Below are 22,235 nucleotides of genomic sequence, written 5' to 3'. Positions count from 1 at the left end.
TTATCTAAGTGAGATTTGAATAAAGAAGATGATGGATTAGAATATAGGATTGAATAAGGAGTAACTTTAGTGGGAAATGATGACGGTGAGAGAGAGTTAAATAGTAGGGATAAATTTTGTGATAAATGTGATTGTGATGGATTTGACAATTGAATTTGAGTATGATGGGATAAGGTTGAGTGTGAATTGGAATTTGGTGATGTGGAAGAATCATGGAAAGTGGATAAATGAGATAAAGATTTATTTGAAATTAGTGACGTATAAGATGGATGAGAAAAAAGAAGATAAAAAAGAAGTGTTTGAGTTAGGAGAATTACCCGAAATGTGAATGATTACATGTGATGGTCCACTAATATGGAGCAACCTATTCTACAATGATTGAAATGAGAATTTTGTTTCATCAAATTTTACATGTCGAATAATGTAAATTTTATTTGTTTGGAGGTCAAGACACTGATAACCAAAATGTTAAGGAGATGGACCAAGATAGAAAAGGAGTATTACAAAAGAAAAATTTGTGATGACAATATAGACGAAGACACAAAAAACTTAAACATCCGAAAATTTTTAAATGAGTGAAATTAGACTTTCGATTAAAGAGTAAATAGAAAGGAGAATTTTCATGAAAGACCTGAGTAGACGTATAATTAATTAGTAATGTATTAATATCAAATGCATATGACAAAAATCGAAATAGGACATGACTGGGAGCAAGAAAAGTGAAATAGGTATTAACAATATGTCTAATTTTTCGTTCAACAATACTATTTTGTTTATGCGTATACAAGCATGTCAAGCATTGAATAATGCCATGACATTGAAAAAATTTGTGAAGTTTGGATATTTACCGCCTTAATCAAAATAAAATGTTTTGATAGAATTATTAAATTGCTTTTCAACGAAAGGCTTAAAAAACATAAAAGATTCATAAACATCCTTTTTATTTTTGAGAAAATACATCCAGGCATATCTAGTTTAATCATCAATAAACAAAAACAAAATAACAATAACCTAAATTTGACAAAAAAGGGAAAAGACCCTATATAGTAGGATGAATCATTTCATGAGGCTTTATGCTATGATCAGTAACAAAGAATTTAAGGAAAGAGAAGATGAAGACAAATGGTTACCTTTTATTATTTTGGTCACAGTATGAAACTGAAGGTGGCTAAGACGAGTATGCCATTCATCAAATGTAGTTGTGGCCATGACACTAACTTGGATGTAGTCAACATAACATAGAGACCATGCTCATTCACTCCTCGAAGTAATTACTATTTGGTTGTTTGATCCTTCATAAAGAAATAAAAGGGCTAAAATTCAAAGAAACATGAGTTATCATAACAAAATTTTTGAACATATAATAGATTTTTAGGAAGATGAAGAACATGTAGAATATTGTAAAAAAAAAAAAAAAATTAGAATTGGATGACAAAATAGCATTGCGAATGTGAGGGATATGCAAACCTTGACCGTTACCAACCCTTAATTGATCCACACTAGCATACTTTTTAGCAAGATCAATAGCTATCAAATCTTGTGTTGTATGATGAGTAGCACCTATATCAACAATCCATGGATAAAACTGTCCACCATAAGAAACAAGAGGTAAGGTAAAGTTATTAGCAGGCAAGGTACTCAAGACAACCATGTGTACTTATGGGTTGAAATTTTGAAGGGGTTCATATTAGCGTCAACATCTATTAACTATATGATTGCAATAATCACAAATTTGGCAAGGTCCACGATTATGTTAAGAAGAGGATGATCAAGGAGCAACAAAAGGGAGGATCATGAGGTGGATGATATAACAAAGGAGCTGATTTTGTAGGGGAGGATATAGGTTGTTTGTATTGACTTAAAAAGTCATTATACTCTTATTTTTATAAAAAACAAACTAATATGTCCCTAAGTATATTAACTAATAACTTTACTTGAGTGTAAGTTTAGATTGCAAGAATTTACCTAATGCACTTGAAGGGTTTCAAGATATAAATGAAAGATAAGACTTAAGTAAAGAATTCTTGAATATTTGAAAAAAAAACTCATGTTTAGATAGATATATTTGTAATTTGAAGCATTTGTTTTGATTAAAATATTTATTTGCATGTGAATGTTCACTTAAAAACTTATTCTCATTCCTTTCAAAGTTTAGGTTAAAATGTTATTTTACAAACTTATTGGGTTAAGCCAATTTTTTTATCGAAGTTTATTAACTCATTTAAAATGATGAAGTTTTATAAACTACATTTTCATATCTTAAAGTTGGTTTTGAAAAAATTTTTAAAAATAGGTTAAATTATCATTTTCAAAAATTTAGGGGGCAAATAAAGTTTTCAAAAATTTAGGGGGTATAATATAATAAAATTCAATTGACCAAATTTAACTAGCTAAATTCTTTGATGTCAACTTTCAAATTATCCAGAAGCCATGTATTTTGGCTTTCAGAAATTTGATTGATCGAATTAAATTCAGTCAGCTAAATTTTACTTTGAATTTTCTAATGGCTAATGCCACATAGACTCCACAGAAGTGTCATGTCACATCCAGTTAATCGAATTACATCCAATCGATCAAATTTTGTGTTTTCTAGAAAACTAAAACAACTAGTTTTTGTACACAACGGTAACTTTTTTTATTTTCTCCTATATAAACCCAATCAAATTCTTTTGGAAAGAACTTTTTGCCACAAAAAACTTTCATATATTTAAGAGCAAATTAATTTTGAGCTTTTCACTTGCAAATTCTCTTCTCTATTCAAAACTCTTGCTCATATACTTTATAATTTTATTTGCACTGGGTTGTATTAAGCTTAACCTTTCATATATACTCTTTAAGAGAAACTATATTTCGAATTCATATTAAATTTACACTATAAAAGGGTGAGGTTCACTCTTAGAGAGATTAGAAAATTTTTTAGTGAGAGAAATTGAGTTCTAACATTTGTAAAAGTCAATAGCACCTTGGCAATTATTTTATTGTGAAAAAAAGCTTCGTTGAGTTTTTGTCAACTAAAGATTAGTGGAATACTCTAAGGGAGATAGTTTGAAAGAGCATACGTACTATATATATCGTGTGTTTGATTTTCTCTTCACTTAAACTTATCCTTTGTGTTATGTTTTTTTTATTGTATTGATTATTTGAAATATTTTTGTCATTCTCATAAATTGCATTAAAAATAGGCAACATTCATTAATTTGAATAAATTGGTTTAATTCTTTAATTTAGTAAAAATTGTTTAGATTGCCTAATTCACCCCCCTCTTAGGCTATTCAATCCTTCAGTTTGTATGTAACATTAGCAAAAGGATGGTCAAGGGCACTATTAAGAAGAATTTCATAAGCAACAAGATCGCTATAGAGTTCATTAAAAAATAATGGCTTAGTGTGCAGATTTAAAGTAGTAATGATGCTATGAAATTCACAACCAATATTACAATAAGTAATGGCAATGAATAAAACAGGAGACATATACCTTCCAACAACAATAAGTTCATTAGCAAGAGATTTAAAACACTATAGATATTGTGAGACAGGGAGATCATTTTTCTTGAATTTTTGTAGATCAATGTGAAGTTGTTGTTGACGATTTTGAGAGATAAAATCAAAGGTGTTGGCAAGAGCATTCTAAACAACCTATGAAGATATTAAACCATTATCATAGGGAAAAACTTCCTTAGAAAGAGAGAAAAGAATCCATAAAAGAAGCATTTGGTCCTTCTGAAAACCATTGCTAATAGGCAAGATTGGGAACAAATTCAAGTGGTGTTTATGTTAAAGTAATAGTTTGCAAGGGAGGAGCAAAAGTACCATCTATATTTTGATAATTAAGAAGAGGAAGAAACTGTGTTTTCCAGGCCAAATAATTTTTGTTTGTAAGCTTCACGGAAAATGTGTGATGTGTCAAGGAAGGAGAGGAAGAGATACGTGCAATCACAATAAGTTGAGAATTGGTTGAAGAAGAGTTTGGATCCACAATGCTTTGATTCCATGAAAAGTATTTGGAGAAAATAATTATATGATTTTTGTGTGTATTAATTGAAATAATAATTACATGTATAAATTATAGTGAGATACAGTACGAGGATAACAATTACAAATTTAAATTATATATAATACATATTTCTTTACATGTTTAACATGTTTTTGCAAAATTGTCAAACCTTAATTTGTTGTACACTTTGACAATAATACACAAGGCATGGGTGATGACTACGATGACATAAAAGAAAATATGGACAATTTGACATATTACCAAATTACACACCTATTGCCATAATTATGTGGTCTACAGCCAAGTAAGTTTCCTTTATGTCAAAGTTTCATTTGAACTATTGTATGCTTAATAGTGTAATGGTTTTGGGTTTGAAAATCGGTCTGAAAATGTGCCTATGGCTTGAAAATGGATCTAAACATTTGTGTATGGATTGAAAATAGGTCTAAAAAAGTGTTTACCATTAAAGCCACACCCAATCCTCTTTAAACATGTTTTAGGGTTTGAAAATACAATAAAATTATGTGTTCAAATAATATACACAATTTTGTAAACAAACAATGATATATTACTATATAATTTGGTAGTTTTAAATTAGAGATTAAGTTACCCCCAATCACATGGTGGTATGTCATTATTTATGTACAAAATTGTGTACATTATTTATGCACATAACACTACTCTTGAAATTATGTCTAGGCTTTACATATGGTTTGTATATATATTCGAATAACAAGTGACTATGCCCCTTATCAAAGTCTACCACCAGTCATAAATTACAGGTGGAATAACTCTTTGTAAAGGGTGAAAAACATGGCAGAGGCATTGGTGACTCCATAAGGCAACAATAAGTAAGGTTGCTTACTTGCCACACAAGTCGATTATGGCTCATCTCCTTCCATGATACACACTCGACAATAGTAGCTCAATTGTGGGTTTTGAATATGTTGAATATCCTATTTCCTTATATTTTGACTAAGCTTATTTGTCTTAGTTGTTGTGTTTGTAAATGGTATGTGCGATACTTACTATTTAAATGTTTAATTATTTAAATATTTGTCAATGTATAATATATGTTTTTGTACAATATTATGTCTAAAAATTGGTCTGAATATGTTGAATATTCTATTTCCTTTTCTTTTGATGAATATTCTTCAACTTAGTTGATGGGTTTGTGTGTGATATATAGAATGATTATTGTTGTGTTTAATTATTCAAATATTTGCCTATGTATGAAGTGTGATATGTTGGAATGTTTTGTCTATAATGTATGTATATTCTTTACTATTTGTAATGTTTGTATATTGCTCCCATATGAAATGTTAAATAATGTAATGCATGTGTATGCAATTTTACTTAGTGTTTGTAGTGTCTTTACATTGCTTACTAATTTGCGAAAAATTTTCTTGTATTGGATTAAACAAACTATTCCATAAGATATTGTACCAATATCATTGTACTAGCACATTTTGACACAGGACAAGCGTTAAAATAGGTCATAATTGTTGAATGACTTAATTGACTTACTATTGTTCGATTCAATACGTTATTTGCATATTTACACATGGGTATTGATGTCCTGCATTTGACTATTTATACAAGGTTTCGTATATTTGTACCTACAAAATCATAGTCTAAGGGTGGATATAATTTTGTTGTACTAAGACCATAAACAATCAATTTACCTAGAATGTTAGTGGTAAGCCCATTAGACTAGACTTAATCATTAGATTGGTTATTGTCTTCTTTTTTCGCTAGCGACAAAATTGTCATAGTGTGGGGAAATCGATATTTTGAACAATTTGCATCACATTCCACTTAATCATTAGGGTTGGGTTTAAATTGAATTTGTTTGAGCTTGATTCGAATGAATCTGAACTGAGCTTGACTCAAGTAAACTCAAATTTGAGTTTGAGTATCTTTGTTTTTATCATCTTGCACAACTGTATGCCTTGTATAATATAATAATTTTGTTGGACTCTTAGGTGTTTTAATTATGTTAAAACTAAGTTTAAAAATGATAATTAATAATTATTGAGTTAATAAAGTTCATGACATAAAATTTCAATGATCAAAAGATAGATGAAATATAAATGTTTAATTTTTTAGGTAAGGGATACCTGTCCCGAATAAGACGTCAATCTCTTTGCTAGTCCCATGCCCATCCTAAATTAAGAGACGTTCGTCCCCTACTGGAAGACAACCATGGAATGCCCATTCCCTCTCCAATGCACTCTCAAGCAAAATTAGGATGGTCAACAAAGTCAACAAATTGGGATGCCTGTCTTTCTACTTGTCCCTTGCTCATCTTATCATGTTTGATGCTCTTTGAAATTTTAAAGAGCAAGGCAAGATGCCCATCCCAGAAAAAGGAATGCTTGTGCCTCAAGTGGTGCATTTCAAAAATTTGACTGTTGGACGACTGTTTCGGAGCCACCAAAGTAGGGATGTGTAAAAGGACGTCTGTCCTCTCGCGTTTTCAAGGTTAAAACATCATTTTCAAAAGTCAATGACTAATAAAATTATTCCAAGAGATCTTTCAAGTCTTAAGGCTATATAAACAAATTGGACTAAAGTAAAAAAGGTTAGAGAACATATCCAAAGCATTCAAGAATTCTCATCTCAATCTCTAAGCTCTTAATTTTCCTCTAGAAACCAAAATTTCATATCTTTTGGAGAAACACTTGTACACATTTGTAAAATTAGCCTATTAGAGGCACATTTTACTTGTAAATCTTTATTCTAATTACACTTGGGCGAAATCTCATATCACTATTATAAAAGGGCGAAATCTCAAGTTAATTAGTGTAATTTGAGTGGAAACTTTGAACCGGTTGCTTGAAAAAGTGAAGATAGAAGGTTTAGGACAAAAAGCTTCGAACCACTCTAAAATCTTGAGCATTTTCTAAACTTTTTTTTCTTTACTTTATACTTTGATTGTTCATTTAATTATTGTTTGTGGCATCTTGATTAAAAATCCAATTTGGTAAATTTTATGTACAACTTTTTAAAAATCATATTCACCCCTCTTTAGGATTAATTTGTCATTAGGGGTTTTTCAAATTTCTTCTTTACATCATGGTATAATTGAAAAAATAATATCAACATGCTCAAAAACATATATAAAATAAATATATGTCAAATACGTCTTATTCATAAAATGTGTATCCTGTATTATATGTCACATTGACAAGGGAATGTATTTAAAGAGGTTGGTGGGTGATTACACCGTAAACCAATCATCAAATTGAACTCGTATATGCTAAAATGCACGTCCACCATGTTAACACAAGACCAAAACTCATAAGTATGATTTTCCTTATTGATGCGGCATAGTAGTATTGAATAAGCTATTGTGCCATAAAATCTAAGGGCGTCCAACTCAAAAAAGGACCAAAAACAAGTCTTTGCAAATAGTATATTCTCATGGTTGTTCAACCATTTAGGTATCTAGTCTATGGCATTGTTATGCCAATTGATAGTAACTTGAGTTCCAACTTGGTGTGAAGTCAAGAATATCTTAACAAATTCATTGGGTTATCTTATTAAACCCAAAACTTTTCTTGTTCTTCCTAGTACTACGTTTTGGAAGCAAGAAAAATTGTTAATGATCATCAAACGTTGAAGAAATTGAAATATATATCGAAAATATATTGTAAAAACTAAATGATTCTTGGAATAAAATTGAAAAGTTGAAAAAAAATTATATAGGCCAAGATTTCATGCAACTCTAATAAAAAATTATAAAGCCTCCTGATATTGACCAAGATTTTTACACGACTATTATAAAAGGTTACACATATTGTATAAAAAATTATGCATGTTAGATAAGAAATTACATAGATCAAGTTAAGTCTTAATTCATACACATGTTGTGTAAAAAATTATTTTCATGTACTAATTTTGCACATGAAACTAATTTTGTAATCTTTACAAAGAGGTATCTCATAATTTATTCACATGATGAAGAAAACAATTATTTTTTATTGTATTTTTTTGCCCAAATAGCTAAAAAATAGGTGAAAACAACAAAAGTACTTGTATTCTCTCATATTTCAACAACATTCACAGTATCAACAATTAAAACAATAATATAATCCATCAAAATAAGCTTTTGGAACACTAACCTAGCTTAAAAAAACCTCGAAACTTTAGACAAATGCATATATTTGAAAGAAATTAGTACAATATAGCATGAAAACCATTATAACAACTCAAAATTACTTGAAACATAAGAAAATGAAGTGCAATGAATTACGTGAAAATAGTTAAGTATGGCAAAGAAAACTGTCAAATACACATCAAATCTTCACCTTCTAACTTACAAACCATCTAGATTTTGGCCCAAAATTATATTGGAGGTTCATGATTTTTGTGGTGCCGGAGAATGAAAAAAATTATTGACTACTAAACTAAATGATATTTGAGAAACCCAACTTTTTGAAAAAAGAAACAGACATATAGAAGTTAATTTATTTTAGGCCAAAAGACTTATTCCCACCCAAGGTTTAGTTTATTGTCAAAGTGATACTCACTAACTTTCAAAAAATTAAATACTCACTCATCATCTAATTCATGTTAAAATTTAATGTTAGTTACAAGGGTAAAAATATTATTAAACTAGTAATATTAAAAAACTAAAATTTTATCTCATTTTTTTATCTTAGATTTAAAAGTTAACAATTTTTTCTAATTTAAGTTTTAAAAACTTACGTTTTCCCTCACCATCTAGGGTTTTAATATTTTATCAATAACAGTCGTCTTCTCAAATTTTAAAACATTGCAATTACACCCCCACAAAATGTCTTTTCTTTTTTTGGCAATTGTTTTTTTTTTATGATTCACTTTAACACATTATCAACCTCGACATTGGCACCGTCTCTCTCCTTGGTGCCATTTTTGGCACACAAACCCTCCTTTTTCTAGCTAAAATCTAGTGAGAGATTTGGGCTCTTGACTTAGGGTTTTGTCTTCGATTCAACTTTGGTTGCATGATTCGTCTTTGATTTGACGAATCAATGCTCCCTCTCGCTTCAATTCAACAAATTGGTGCTTCCTCTTGCTTTGATTCAATGATTTAAAGCTTTTTCTTGTTTGATGAATAGTCACATCCTTGACTGACAATTCGTTGAATGGGAAAGAGCGAAGATGAATCACTCATTTTTGGCAAAGAGCACTAGGAGGGGAAGAGAGCGTCGGAGAAGAAAATAGGTGGGAAGGATAAGTTGGCTAGATATGGAGAAGGTTGCTGGAGAAAGAAGGATAACAAATAAACCTTAGGAAGGAAAAGTTAAGTTATCAAAATTTTGGATAGCAAAAATTATTGGTTTTTAAAATTTAGGTATTTAGGTAAAAAATGAAGATAAATTTTTATATTTTCTAATATTATTGATTATATAATAATTATACCCTTAAAAGATAAGTAGATATTTAGATTTTTAAAAATTAATGAGTATCATTTTGATAATAAACTAAACCCTGAGTAAGAATAAATCTTTTGACCTTTATTTTAATATTTTTCTATAGTTAAATGGTGATTTGAAAAAAAAGTTTTGCAATTTGGGTGGAGGCAGCCGTTCCAATTAGAAATAAGTGATAAATTTGATTTGAGTTGTGAATCATCCAATCAAATTGATAGTAAATTATATCACGTGACAATTCAACTATTGGATTAGATTACACTGGTTTAAGTTTAACCGACCTGTTAAGGTCAAACGTGATAAAAACTGTTTAAAAAATTTAACAGGTCAATTCGACTTGCAGACTGGTTCTTTATCCGGGTCAAAAACTGGCTCAGAAGAAATGAATTGAAAAGCAGAAAACTCTACTAAAATCCAGCATTAGCGCTTTCAAAACCCAAAATTATTTTGAAAAATCATTTCAACAGTTCCTGTTAACCCAATTACTGTCAATATATAAACATTTTAATTTGTTTTGAGCTCCAAGAACGTGTTTCGTAGATGTGTTGATCCTCGATTATGAATTTGGGGCTCTCTCAAATTAGATCAGTAAGTTCATTCTTCGCTCTTTTATTTTATAATTTCTCCAATTTCCCCTCTTCAATTATAAAATTAGGTCATTCATTTTTGTTTTCTGAGAAAAATGTCGATTATTATGCGAATGAACTAATTTAGGCTGTTGATAATTGGCTCAGTTGACTCTGCTATCATCCATTGGAAGAATTTCCTTCCTAATTTGTTAGGGTTTGGCTGACATGCTTCTTTGGTTGAATGCTTTTTTAAGAAGCCATGGATAAATTCCTTTTTGAAAAGCATTCTTTTTATTTGAGTATTGGGAGCAATCTTTTATAAGCATTTCATAGATGCTTTCCAGAAACCATTTGTAATTTTTTTTTTTTAATTCTGTTTTATTTAAAATCACTAAAAAATGATTTTTTTTTTTTTTAACAGAAAAACTGTATTATAATTGGTATGCTATTGGGTCTTCCTTTTTTCTGGACCAATTATAGCAGATTTCTTTCTAGGTAAGAGTTAATGTTTGTTTTACTGATTGTTTAGTTCTTGAACAGGTTTTGTGAAAGCTGCTTTTAATGATGTCAAGACCCCTGTTACTTGTCTCTCTACTGCTTATACTCATAATCACCTCTCAGTTTGAGTGGCGACAACAACTTGTTGTTGACCTGGACACTACTACAACTATCAACCATAAGCAATACCAAATTTCGAAGAGGGAAGAAGCTGTGAAAGAGAAGGTAATAAATCTGTTATTTATACATATTTTTGCTTCCTGCATGATCATCTTTTACTTTTTAATTTCTATAATAATATGAAAACAAATTTTCCCTACTGAACTAAGGAATCCAGTTTCTACTTCATCAATTAGAAACTCCTGTGAACATTTAATTACACTCATTTTCATGTGAGTTTCAAAACTAATGTTCCATTTCCATATATCAGTAATTGGGATTGATCAAATTGCATTTGTTTAGCTGATGTGATCACCTTTGTCATGTTATGTTTAGCCCTGGTTAATTACATATATTGTTAAGAGGGTTTTAAATCCTTGCTTTTGGGTCCTGTGTCAGTTAAGTGTTCCATGGAAAAAAAATGAGAGTGTAGTCAACTGTATTTTGAATGTTTCTATGACAAGAAAAGTTTTTTATTGATGCCACTGATGATTGAAAGAAAATAATTAAATAAAGAAGGAAGCATAGAGGATATTTGAGTTCTATGTGATAGGTACTTAAATGACCTTTTTCAATTACATATTCTGAATGGAGATTTAAATCTTGGCTTTAAGGTCCCAACAAGTTAAATGATATGTGGAGAGAATGTTAGGCTGTATTGAAACGTATTTTGAATATTTCTGGGACTTAATAAGCCTTTCCTTTGCACTGCTGATGATTAAAATATTAGAATGAGAAGTGTAGAAGATATTTCAGTCATGTATGGGAAGTATTTATATCACCTGGTTTGATTACATATATTGTTTACAAAGGTTTAAATCCCTACTTTAAGTTCTTGTTTAATTTAACTGATCCATGTAAAGAATGTGAGACTGCAATGCAAGAAATTTTAGTGGCTTACATTGAAATATATTGAAATTAGAGGTGTAAAATTGATCATGCTGTTGTTAAACCTGTCCATTCCATACTTCATGGCGTGACAATGCCCATTGAGGTAACATGGTTGTGGTTGTGCTATGTTGTTGTGATAGTTGTTTTACTCCTCTCCTCTTTAGTTATTTATTTCAGAAAAAATATGAAAGTAGTTGTTTGAACTGTTAAAAGGGCAAATTTGCTTGTATTTTCGTTTCAATTAAAAAAATGAAATGTCATGGTCTCATGTGAGCCTTCCCTGCTTTCCTAGTATATGCCTGTTGTGTCATAGAGAGGCTACCCGTTGTTCGCCACATTCTTGCCCCAGCATAGTTTGTCAGTCTTGCCTTGCCTGTATAAAATACCAAACTCGGTTTTGTTCCAGTCTGATTTGCAGCTTTAAGTTTGATAATAGACAAAATAAAAATTCCTTTGGACTTAAATAGCTTATGTGACCATTCTGTCTAATCAACCATTCTGATTTATGTGTATTCTGTGTTCTGGAAATTTTGACTTTGATATATGAAATATACTACAATAAAACTACGCGTACACACTTTCGGTACACAATTTGAGTATATAGATGATGTGTCATCATGTGATTGGATGATTTTAAATTAAAGATAAAGTAATAAATCACATGATGACACATCATTTGTATACTCAAATTGTGTACCAAAAGTGTATACATGTAGTATTGCTCAATATGGTATAACAACTTAGGTATCTCTAGTTTGCTTCCTATACTTTTAGAAAGATGAAGACCCTATTGGCTACCTGGTTATAATTGTTTGTTTAATCATTATATTTCATCATGAGAAATAAGTGTAACTCTTGAATAGTGTTCACCAATGTATATTAGTTGCAATGCTTGCAGCTGCTACATTATGTTGGTTAGCTTTTATGTTCCTTCTGTTACTTCATAACAAGAAGGCTGCACTTTTGCTGCTTAATAACGATAGAATATTATGAACATTGGGCATATAGTTGGTAATTGCTGCGAATATGCTGGTACTCCGGCGCTTTGGACATTGTACAGCACAAAAATTTTTATAATGATGTTTTAGTTCAAAGAGTGGTTGTATAATGCTTAGTGGTAATTTTAAACCATAGGCATGTATGTATGGTGAAATAGATAGCAATGATTATCATAATACTGGTTGTTTGATTAACACAACTCTTAGTTGTAGATTGTTTCAAGCATAAACGGATTATGTGGGGGGTTGAATATTGGTTCACATTATCTGGATTGTTCCTAACCTAGTTTTATGAGTAAGCAATTATTTTGTATAATCTGAAGGAAAAAAAAGAAAAAGAACAGCAAAATCTTATGTCAACGTTGATTTAAATTATTCTTGTATCATATGATCATATGCAAGCAAGTCTTCTATCTTACATATGAAGTTAGTTCTAGCATGGTTTTGGTGATTAGTCTTTGCTTAATATATACTAAATACTATCACTTCTTGCAGATCATCTTGTCACAAGAGAAGAACATTCAGAGACTTAATGAACTCGTACAAAGTCTTCAGAAACAATTGTTGTTGTGCAGGGGCAATTATGGGACAACAAATGGCACCGTAAACCACATGACCAATCATGTTACAGAGCTTGAATGATAGCAGATCCTGGAGGACTTGGCAAGGGCCTTACGAGCCTCTGTGTAAAGACTTGGTCTGTTGATGTTGTAAAATCCTTCATCAGCCCAATTTCAATTTGAGGTTCCTTTTGATGTAAGTTTTGTATCTTTTTCACTCAACTAAAAAATGCATGATGTTAAAGGGCCACCTTACCCATCTGAAGTAAATGATAAGTAAAAAAGCATTGTATTCTAATAGTGATTTAGTATGACATAAAACTTAAAATAGGTGTCTGAGCCAGCTCATAACCAGAACCTAAGAGCTGAAATAAGCATGATATGATATGAAAACTTACAAAGTGGAAATAATCATATATTGCTTCGTGTGATATTTGAAAAGAAAATATTGATTGAAATTAAATATTGTTGATGGAATTTCTGTTCTTGACAGAGTTGTGTTTTACAAAAGAAGTTGCTTTCAACGTAGAAAATACATGAAAAAATGCAGCGCAGAAGAGTTAATTGCTTCATACAGTGTGTGCCATTAACATTTTGTTCTCTGTGTTGATCTTCTGTTGTCTTTTTTTGTGTTGAATTTTTCTCGATTCCCTCTAAAAATTGTGCTATTAAGAGAGGACTGGGAGAAAAAGGGGGGTTGCCAACAATTTTAGGGTTTACGGTTGAGAAAGGGGGTAGACAAAAATTTGATTTTGCTTGTTTCTTTCATTCATTTTTTTTTTTAAATCTTTTTGCTTTGTGTTTTTTTGTTTACCATGTTTATTTTCCAAATTCAATTTCAGAATAATTTCTATATGGAATCAGTATTCTGAAATTGAATTTCTGCAGAACTGTGGTTCAGTATGATTCACTGCAGAAAGTAAATCATAGGTAATTATCCTGTTGTATTAACCAATTTCATAAATGCATATGAAATTTTGTGGTAACATGCATTACGAAGTATGTGTGAGGCATTTTAAACAAAGGATTTCAAATTTAGATAGATATTCAAAAATCTCATGTGGGAACTGGGGTTTGATGAAAGTCCAAATAGAAAACAAAATTTTGAGGTGGATGGTTTTGTTAATTGCTCATGGAAAGTAACGTGTAAATGCATGATTAGAAACATGAAGAATGAACAAAAGTTAGAAGAAAATGGTGCAAATTTTGGATTAAAAACCTCACTTGAATCATATAAGTGAAAATTTAAGCTTCTAAATTTTCAAATATGTATGTTCTTAAGTATAGTAGCAACTGTTTTAGGAGGAAGGCATTCACATTGTTAGCAAAATAGATGTTCTATGGCCTTAATCAAATATTAAGGATTTTAGGAATTCACTGTGGAGAAAAAGGGATGGGCTTTGAAAGAGAGATATTTGATTATGTAAAAGGCTGGAGGATAATGAGAGGAACTCTAGGCATTCATTAACCAAACAAGCATTATTACTCAAAACCTAAGAACTATTATACAGAAACATATATACATTTAGTTTGTTATAAATTCTCATATTAGCAGTAGAATTTTTGAAATCTGAGAGAGCAATGAGTCGTTTACCTACAGAATTTAACTTAAACTAATAAAATAGATTAAAGTAATATCAAATACTCCAGCTTAAGATTTATAAAAAAATTATTATAACTCTCTTATTTTGTGAGAATTTGAAAATTTTATTATGTTCTTCCTCTCTTCGTTCAAGTGCTCAAGACTTGTAATTTATTTGAACTTAGAATGCCTTACAAATCAGCAATAAATTTGTTTTCTATGCTTCTGTATTCAAAATTAATTGCTTCTAATGTATTCATTGTTCCTAAACAAGCATAATTTACATTTAATTTGAGATAAAATATCTAGAAGTATCAAAATATCACGTCTTTTTATTAAAGAGATCGAACTTTATTTTTTTTTTTAATTTAAGAAATATAACTTTTATTATTTTTTATTAAAAATACTGAACTACCGCCCAATTTTTTAAAATGTTAATTATGAATTATGTAATAGTTTTTCCTGTTAAAAACAGTAATGTGGTTATTTTGGTGTGCTAAAGGACATTTTATGCGATGATATGGTTTGTGTGTTGTCGTAGACATTTTAAATCCACAAATATCTAAAATTACATTTTTTTCCCAAATTTATTTCTACAAAAACCATAAAATACCCTCATAATAAGTAAAACCCATCTAAAATAAGTAAAATTAACATCAACAAATCTATCCAACATTCAAACAAAAAAACACATTTGATTCTGGCTAGGCTTTGCTTATTACGGGTATGTTTTCTTTATCTTGGGTGTGTTTGTGAAAATAAGTTTAGGAAAAATGGTTAATATAAGATTTTTGTAGGCTGCAATTTTTCATATTAATCTTAAGATTGTCCACATCTGCTAAGATCATCTTGCTCATCTTTCTGAATTTAAACTAAAACCAGTGTCATTAATTTTTAATGGCATTAGAGGTTAGACTTGTTTTTGTGTGGTATACTATAGGTTTGATCTCTTCATAGGAAAATCAGGAAGTTCCAACTCTTTGATAAAAAAAATAAAGTTTGACTCATCAATTAAAAAAAAAAAGTTTAGTTTGGTACATCCAAATGCTGTTATCTCCATTTAATTTCATTGGAACTCCTCAGGATTTGGATTAAATATAACATATGATTTTGATGGAACCGTCTGAATTCTATGAGAAGCACAAATAACATCTCATCAACTTGTAAATAATGCGTGGGCAGAAAACATACCCACTATGATAAAATATTTATCACCTGGGATCCCCATTTATGCATTCTTAGAAGGAGCTGGAGCCGTGCATCTGTAGGAATTGTTTCCAGGAAAAATGGAAAATTTTCCAACATTTTGGTAAATTTTATCGTTCTGGAAACAGAAGTTTGCCTTAAATAAGAATGCTACATTATGAGAAAATGGTCCTCCTAAATTGTTAGTATATTATATTGAGCACTGCTATGTGTACATATTTTTGGTGTATAATTTGAGTACATAGATGATGTGTCATCATGCAATTAAATGTTATTTTATCTTTAATTCAAAATTATTCAATTATACGATAACACATCATCTGTGACCCAAATTGTGCATAAAAATATGTATACATAGTTTTATTGTATTATTTTTTATAATAAAACTATGCGTATACAGTTTTAGTACATAATTTGGATGCACAAATAATGTGTCAATATGTGATAGGATAATTTTGAATTAATGATAAAATAATATTCAATCATATAATAACATATTATCTATGTATCTAAATTATGTTTTAAAAGTGTATACACATAACAATATTCTATATATTATGATGAGTTATATCCTAGGATGATGTAACAAGTGGAGAGACTTGTACCAAGCAAGATCAGAATCATCTTCAAGGGAGACTCAGCCAACCTGCCCCATGAAAACAGTGAAAGTTACAAAATCGTTGTTGCTGGATTGCAGGGGTGATGTGTTTGCCGTTCATTCTTTGCCAAGCAATGGCAGGATGCATATGTTACAAAGAATATCTCACTATAAGATTCCATAAAACCGTACAAGTTTGTCACAAGTGATATTTTGTGTCTATGCTCATAAAATCATAATTAAATGCAATATTTTAATCAATATTTGACAATTTTTATGAATTTTCAGGGTTTTTTTAATGGTTTTGTAAAGTTGATTTATAAGTAAAAGAAACAATAGCAGATTAAGAGAAAAATGAGGGTTTTTAGATTTTCTTATGAGTAATGTTATATTGTTATTTATACAAACTAGTTGGTATATATTGATATAAGAACCCTATATGTTGTATGTTTAATATATATTCTCTTTTAATTTAAATTAATTTATTTTCAATTAAAGTTATGTAATCGTTTTTAAATATATCAATTTCTATGAAAATGTTTGTATTTAAAATCTATTCTTATTTGATTTATTGGTGGCAATCACTTACTATTCATATACCCAAAAGATACGTAATTGAGGATTTATGTATAAACTAGGGTTTGGTTTTATTTTGAAATTAGGGTTCAAAATTGATCTTTTAAACTTGGAAATTAGCCCTAAAAATTCTTGATAATAGTGTTAAGGGTTGAATTTCAATTTGGTGAGTTCAATTGCGGAATTCGACTCCCTTTTTTGGCCAAAATTGGTCCGAACCATCACTGGTGGTTTTCCCCTTCACTGTCACAATTTGCTATAGAATTCCAATAGATTGTCGCTTCTGGCATGATCCATGAGCTCATGCCAATTCTTGGTTGACTGACAAATCTTCCAGACTCTATAGAACCTCGAAGAGTCATCATCAGTAGACTAAATAGCCATCATTGCGACATTCTATAACCGCATGTTTAGATAAATTCGATGATGGAATCGATTGAAAATCCACCTTAGTTAGTCGTCGCATCCTTTCCTACTTTCACTGAAACTGATTGGATGAAAGGCAGTCGAAAATTATTGTCGTTAGTGTTAGAAAAATGGTAAGTAGGGTTATGTAATTAATGGGTCGACACCGATTTAAGGAACCCAGTAACCCAACCCTTCTATGAAAAATCCATGAACCCAAACTGACCCACATCTAGTTAACCCAACCTGGAGTGTGAGTTTCATATGTAAAAGATGAGGCATGCAAGTGGCATATGCATGCGCTAAAGATTGTTCAAGCTAGGCGCATGTAGGCTTGTGATGAAGACCTCGAAGCATGTGAAGGCACATGCAAATCTGTGGTGGTGTGAGGGATCATTCATGGAGGTTTTTAGAGTAGAAGAGAGATAATTTCAGTAGTTTTATGAATTCAGATTGCATGATGATCTAAGTATTTTTAAAGTTCTAAAGTTTAATTCAATATTTTATATCTTACGTATGGATCCTGGGGAATTAAAACCGATTTATTTTATTCAATTTATATAAAATAAATCTGACAATACTTCTTTTATCAACGAGTGTATTTTTGAATGCTCAAACAATCTTTCTTCAAATGTTTTTATGGTATTCCTATGGTTCATTATTTGAGCCTTAGACTTCGAAATGAAATAACATTGTGAGGCATTCCATATTTCACTAGTAGTTCTATAATTTGCATCATGATTAGACATGTCAATTGGGTTGGGCCAAATAAAAGTTTGGCTTAGCACTGTAGCTTACTTGGCCTAACCCATGGACCTTTTGGATCAAGTTGTAGGCTTTAATATTAAGCCTATGGATCAGCCCGCCCCACCCCGACGCTATTTAAAAATAAAAAATAAATAAATGGCAGTTGGCATCTGTAGCAAGCAAAAGCCAACTGCCTCACAGTTGCTTCTACTTGTGGCATAAGCCTTCAACAACCTGACACTATTTAAAAATAAAATAAAATTATTTATTTATTTATTTATTTCTATATAAACCAATCCAAATCTTTTTCGTTTCTAATTTTATTTATAAATCTTTTAATCTTTCAATCTCAACTCTTTTATTACATTTTCAATTTCATTTTCCCTCACGACTTTCTTTCAAAAACTATCTGAATTCTCAAATAATAAGGCCAAAAGACTATTTCCCACCCAAGGTATGCACTTTTGTCAAGTTTCCCCCAATTAACTTTGAAAATACCATTTACCCACCCGTGGGCAGTTAAATTTAACGGAACCCTAACCCCTAAAAAATTTATCTCATTTTTCAACCTAAAATTTTAAAAACTAACAATTTTCCTCGACCCAAGTTTTAAAAAACAGTGCTTTCCCCCTTAGGGTTTTTAATTTTTCAGAGTTAGTTTTCTAGCGCCGTTTCTTTCTCTCCGGCGACCTCCAGGCGACTCCTCTTCCTCTCTGGCGCGGCCTCCTTCCGGCGATTATGCTAGGCACAGTCGTCGAGTCTTCTTCGTCTAGACGAAGACTCCTCGTCAACAAAGAGTCTTCGTTGTCGATGACAGTTTCCAGGACAACCATCGGAGGGAGGCCATGCCGGAGAGGAAGAGGAGTGGCCTGGAGGTCGCCGGAGAGGAAAAAACGACGTCGAAAAACTAACTCAGAAAATTGAAAACCCTAGGGGGGAAAATGCAGTTTTTTAAAACTTGGGTTGGGGGAAATTATTAGTTTTTAGGGTTTAGGGGGGAAAATAAAATCAAATTTAAGTTTATTTTTAATAATACAGACAAAATGACAATTTTACCCTTGAAACAGTTAATTTTAACTTGCCACGGGTGGGTAAATGGTATTTTCAAAGTTAATGGAGGGAAACTTGACAAAGGCACATACCTTGGGTGGGAAATAGTTGTTTGGCCAAATAATAATTCTTTGTGTTTATAATTTCTTTTTTATTTCAATTTTATCATTACAAAATATTACAAATGGATTAAATATCAAATAAATTTAATCCATTTGAATATTATCATACTGGCGTTAATGATATTGTTGATGATGCACAAGGTGGAATAGGTGGAGTACTAACAGGTGAAAGTAGTATAAGTATAGGTTTACATTTGACAGAGAGAAAAAGAAAACAAATGTTAATGATGTGGGAGCACTTTGATCGAATAGAGAAAATGATTGAAGAAAAATTAATTCATCGAGTAGTATGTAAACATTGTGGTTCTTGTTTGACATGTGCAAATACAAGTGGCACAAGACATCTTCGCCTAACACATTACTAATTACTATAAAAAAATTCCACATGAGCTCAAAAGATAAAAACAAATTGCATTCACCCAACTGTGATGCGTCGGTCCCAACGCCAATTCAACAAGAGGTCTAAATGGTTTCGAACACATGGGAAAATATCAACTTTCATGTATGATCAAATAAAGATGTAGAACTACATGATTAGGTATGTAGTTGCTTCTAATCAATCTTTTAGTTATACAGAAGATGAAATTTTAGAATGAATGATGTAAAATATTGTTCAACTGACATTTAGAAGAATTCTTAGGTCAACTCTTAGGTCAGATATCTTGAGAAATTATGAATTAATGAAATTAAAAGTTATTGGAGAATTAAGTAATTTTAATAGTGTTATTTCAATAACTTCTTAATTATGGACTGCTACAAATCAAGATATAGGGTGTCTTTGTGCAACTGTTTATTACATTAATTCTGATTGGCAATTATATAAAAAAATTATTGCATTAAAAATTTAAAATATCTACATGATGTTCTTACAATTTATCATGCATTAGCAAATATTTTTTAGGAAAATAAAATTAATAATTTCATTTTTTAATTACTTTTGATAATGTCAAAAATAATGATAAAGTTATTGAATATATGTATAATCATTTATCTCCTCCATTTAACAACAAATTATTTCATATTAGGTATACATGCCATAGTATTTATTTAATAACTCAAGAAAGCTTAAGCTTGGCTAAAAAACACATACAAGTGATTAGACATATCATTACATACATTTCATCATTCCTATCATGGGTACAAGGATATCATCAATTATGTAAATCAATGGGGTTGAGAAGGAAAAAAATTAAAAGTAGATATTAAAACTAGGTTGAATTTAACGTATCTCATGATGAAAGCATGCAAAGGGTATGAAATTCCTATAATACAATACTTCAATACCCAATTTGGCAAATTATTTTATTAACAGATTAAGACTGAGAGATAGCTATGACTCTAATGAATATGTTAGAGCCATTGAAGATAGTCACGAACCATTGCTCAAGTGTGTATTATCCAACTACTTGTTTAATAATATATAGTTTGACAAAAATAAGTGATATTTTTAAAGAACGTATGTCTCACAACTCTCATCATACTTTTCAGAATATATCTAGGCAATTAAAATAAAAATTTTAAAAATATTGGAGTGAAATTTCTTTACTTTATTTTGTAACTATTGTTTTAGATCATAAAGCAAAAATTAATGAACTACAAAATTTATTTGATATTATTAATGAAAATTTGTCAATTAATAGCAATGTTATTTCTATCAAATATTTTCAAGATTTTTTTCTTGAAATGTATAGCATTTATGAACAAAAATATGGAAGGATTGAATAAAATTTTGTACCAGAGGTAAGTATTAGTAGTTCAAGCAAAAGAAATTTACGCATATAGTCTCTTTTGCGTAAAGGTAAGCAGTTTGCCAGTCAAAGTATAAATTATGATCAATTTTATAATTATATCAATATTGAACATTATCCAAAAATTGTTCAAAAATATAATGTTAAAAAACTAGATGTTTTGGCATGGTGGAAAGACAAAATAAAAGCTTTTTTGTGCTTACTGCCATAACCCGAGATCTACTAATACCTCCAATTCAACTGTAGCATCGAAATCCACTTTTAGTGTAGGTGGATGCGTGTTGCATGATAGACGATTCAATTTACATTCAAACATGGTCAAGACAATAATGTGTATAAAGGATTGAGTCAAAACTGATTTCAAATTACAGAATCGGGTGGTAAAAGATATCTTTAAAGAATTAAAAAATTCAGACATTAAGGATGAGTAGATAAATTATATAGTATATATATTTTATTTATGTTTGTAATTATATTATATGTAAATTAATTTATTTATACTATGTTATAAACTTATAATATTTTTCATCATATAACCACAGTATTCTTCCACCACAAGTGATATATTATAAATAAAATATTTGAAGTACTATTCTCGGTTTTAATATTTGAAAATTAAATTGTATTTAAATTTTTAATTAATTTTTTTTAAATTCGTTTAAATGGACTCGTTCAATTAAGGCTTGACCCAACCCAACCCTATATATAAGGTCGAGCCTTGGGCCTTCAAAATTCCATAGGTTGGCCAGCCCAAAAGCCCAACCTATGGGCATATATGATCATGACTAACCATTATCTCTAAAATCAAGGCTACTAATAAGCTCATAAAGATTTATCATAACACTTCCAAACACAGGAATGAATATTTCATTGTTTTACATTAGGGATGACAATTTGGACCCAATTTTAGAGACCCCGACCCTCTCCGAGCCTAACGGGAAGAGGATTCTCGAATAAAACGGGAAAAGGGGCGGGGATGGGGACAAAAAAATCTCCGTAATAAAGGACGGAGATACATATGTCCCCGCCCCGTCCCGCCCCACCCCGCCCTCCCTCTCCTCACCCCCTAAATCTAATATATTAATATAATTTTTTTTGAACTATTAAATTCTA

General features: G+C 30.5%; 1 protein-coding gene across 1 annotated transcript; it reads left to right on the top strand.

Annotated features, from left to right (window-relative positions):
* Positions 1 to 9,737: 9,737 nt before the first annotated feature.
* LOC123209499 lies at positions 9,738 to 13,386 on the top strand. The gene is made up of 3 exons (XM_044627577.1): positions 9,738 to 10,001; positions 10,523 to 10,705; positions 13,024 to 13,386. Exons 2-3 carry the CDS (start codon positions 10,544 to 10,546, stop codon positions 13,168 to 13,170), a joined length of 309 nt encoding a protein of 102 aa, XP_044483512.1. The 5' UTR covers positions 9,738 to 10,001; positions 10,523 to 10,543; the 3' UTR covers positions 13,171 to 13,386.
* The last annotated feature ends 8,849 nt before the right edge of the window (positions 13,387 to 22,235 follow it).

Source organism: Mangifera indica, chromosome 2 (genome assembly GCF_011075055.1).
Source record: "Mangifera indica cultivar Alphonso chromosome 2, CATAS_Mindica_2.1, whole genome shotgun sequence".
NCBI classification, from domain to species: domain Eukaryota; kingdom Viridiplantae; phylum Streptophyta; class Magnoliopsida; order Sapindales; family Anacardiaceae; genus Mangifera; species Mangifera indica.
Note: the sequence above shows the minus strand (reverse complement) of the source record. Positions and strands in the feature narration are given on the sequence as shown.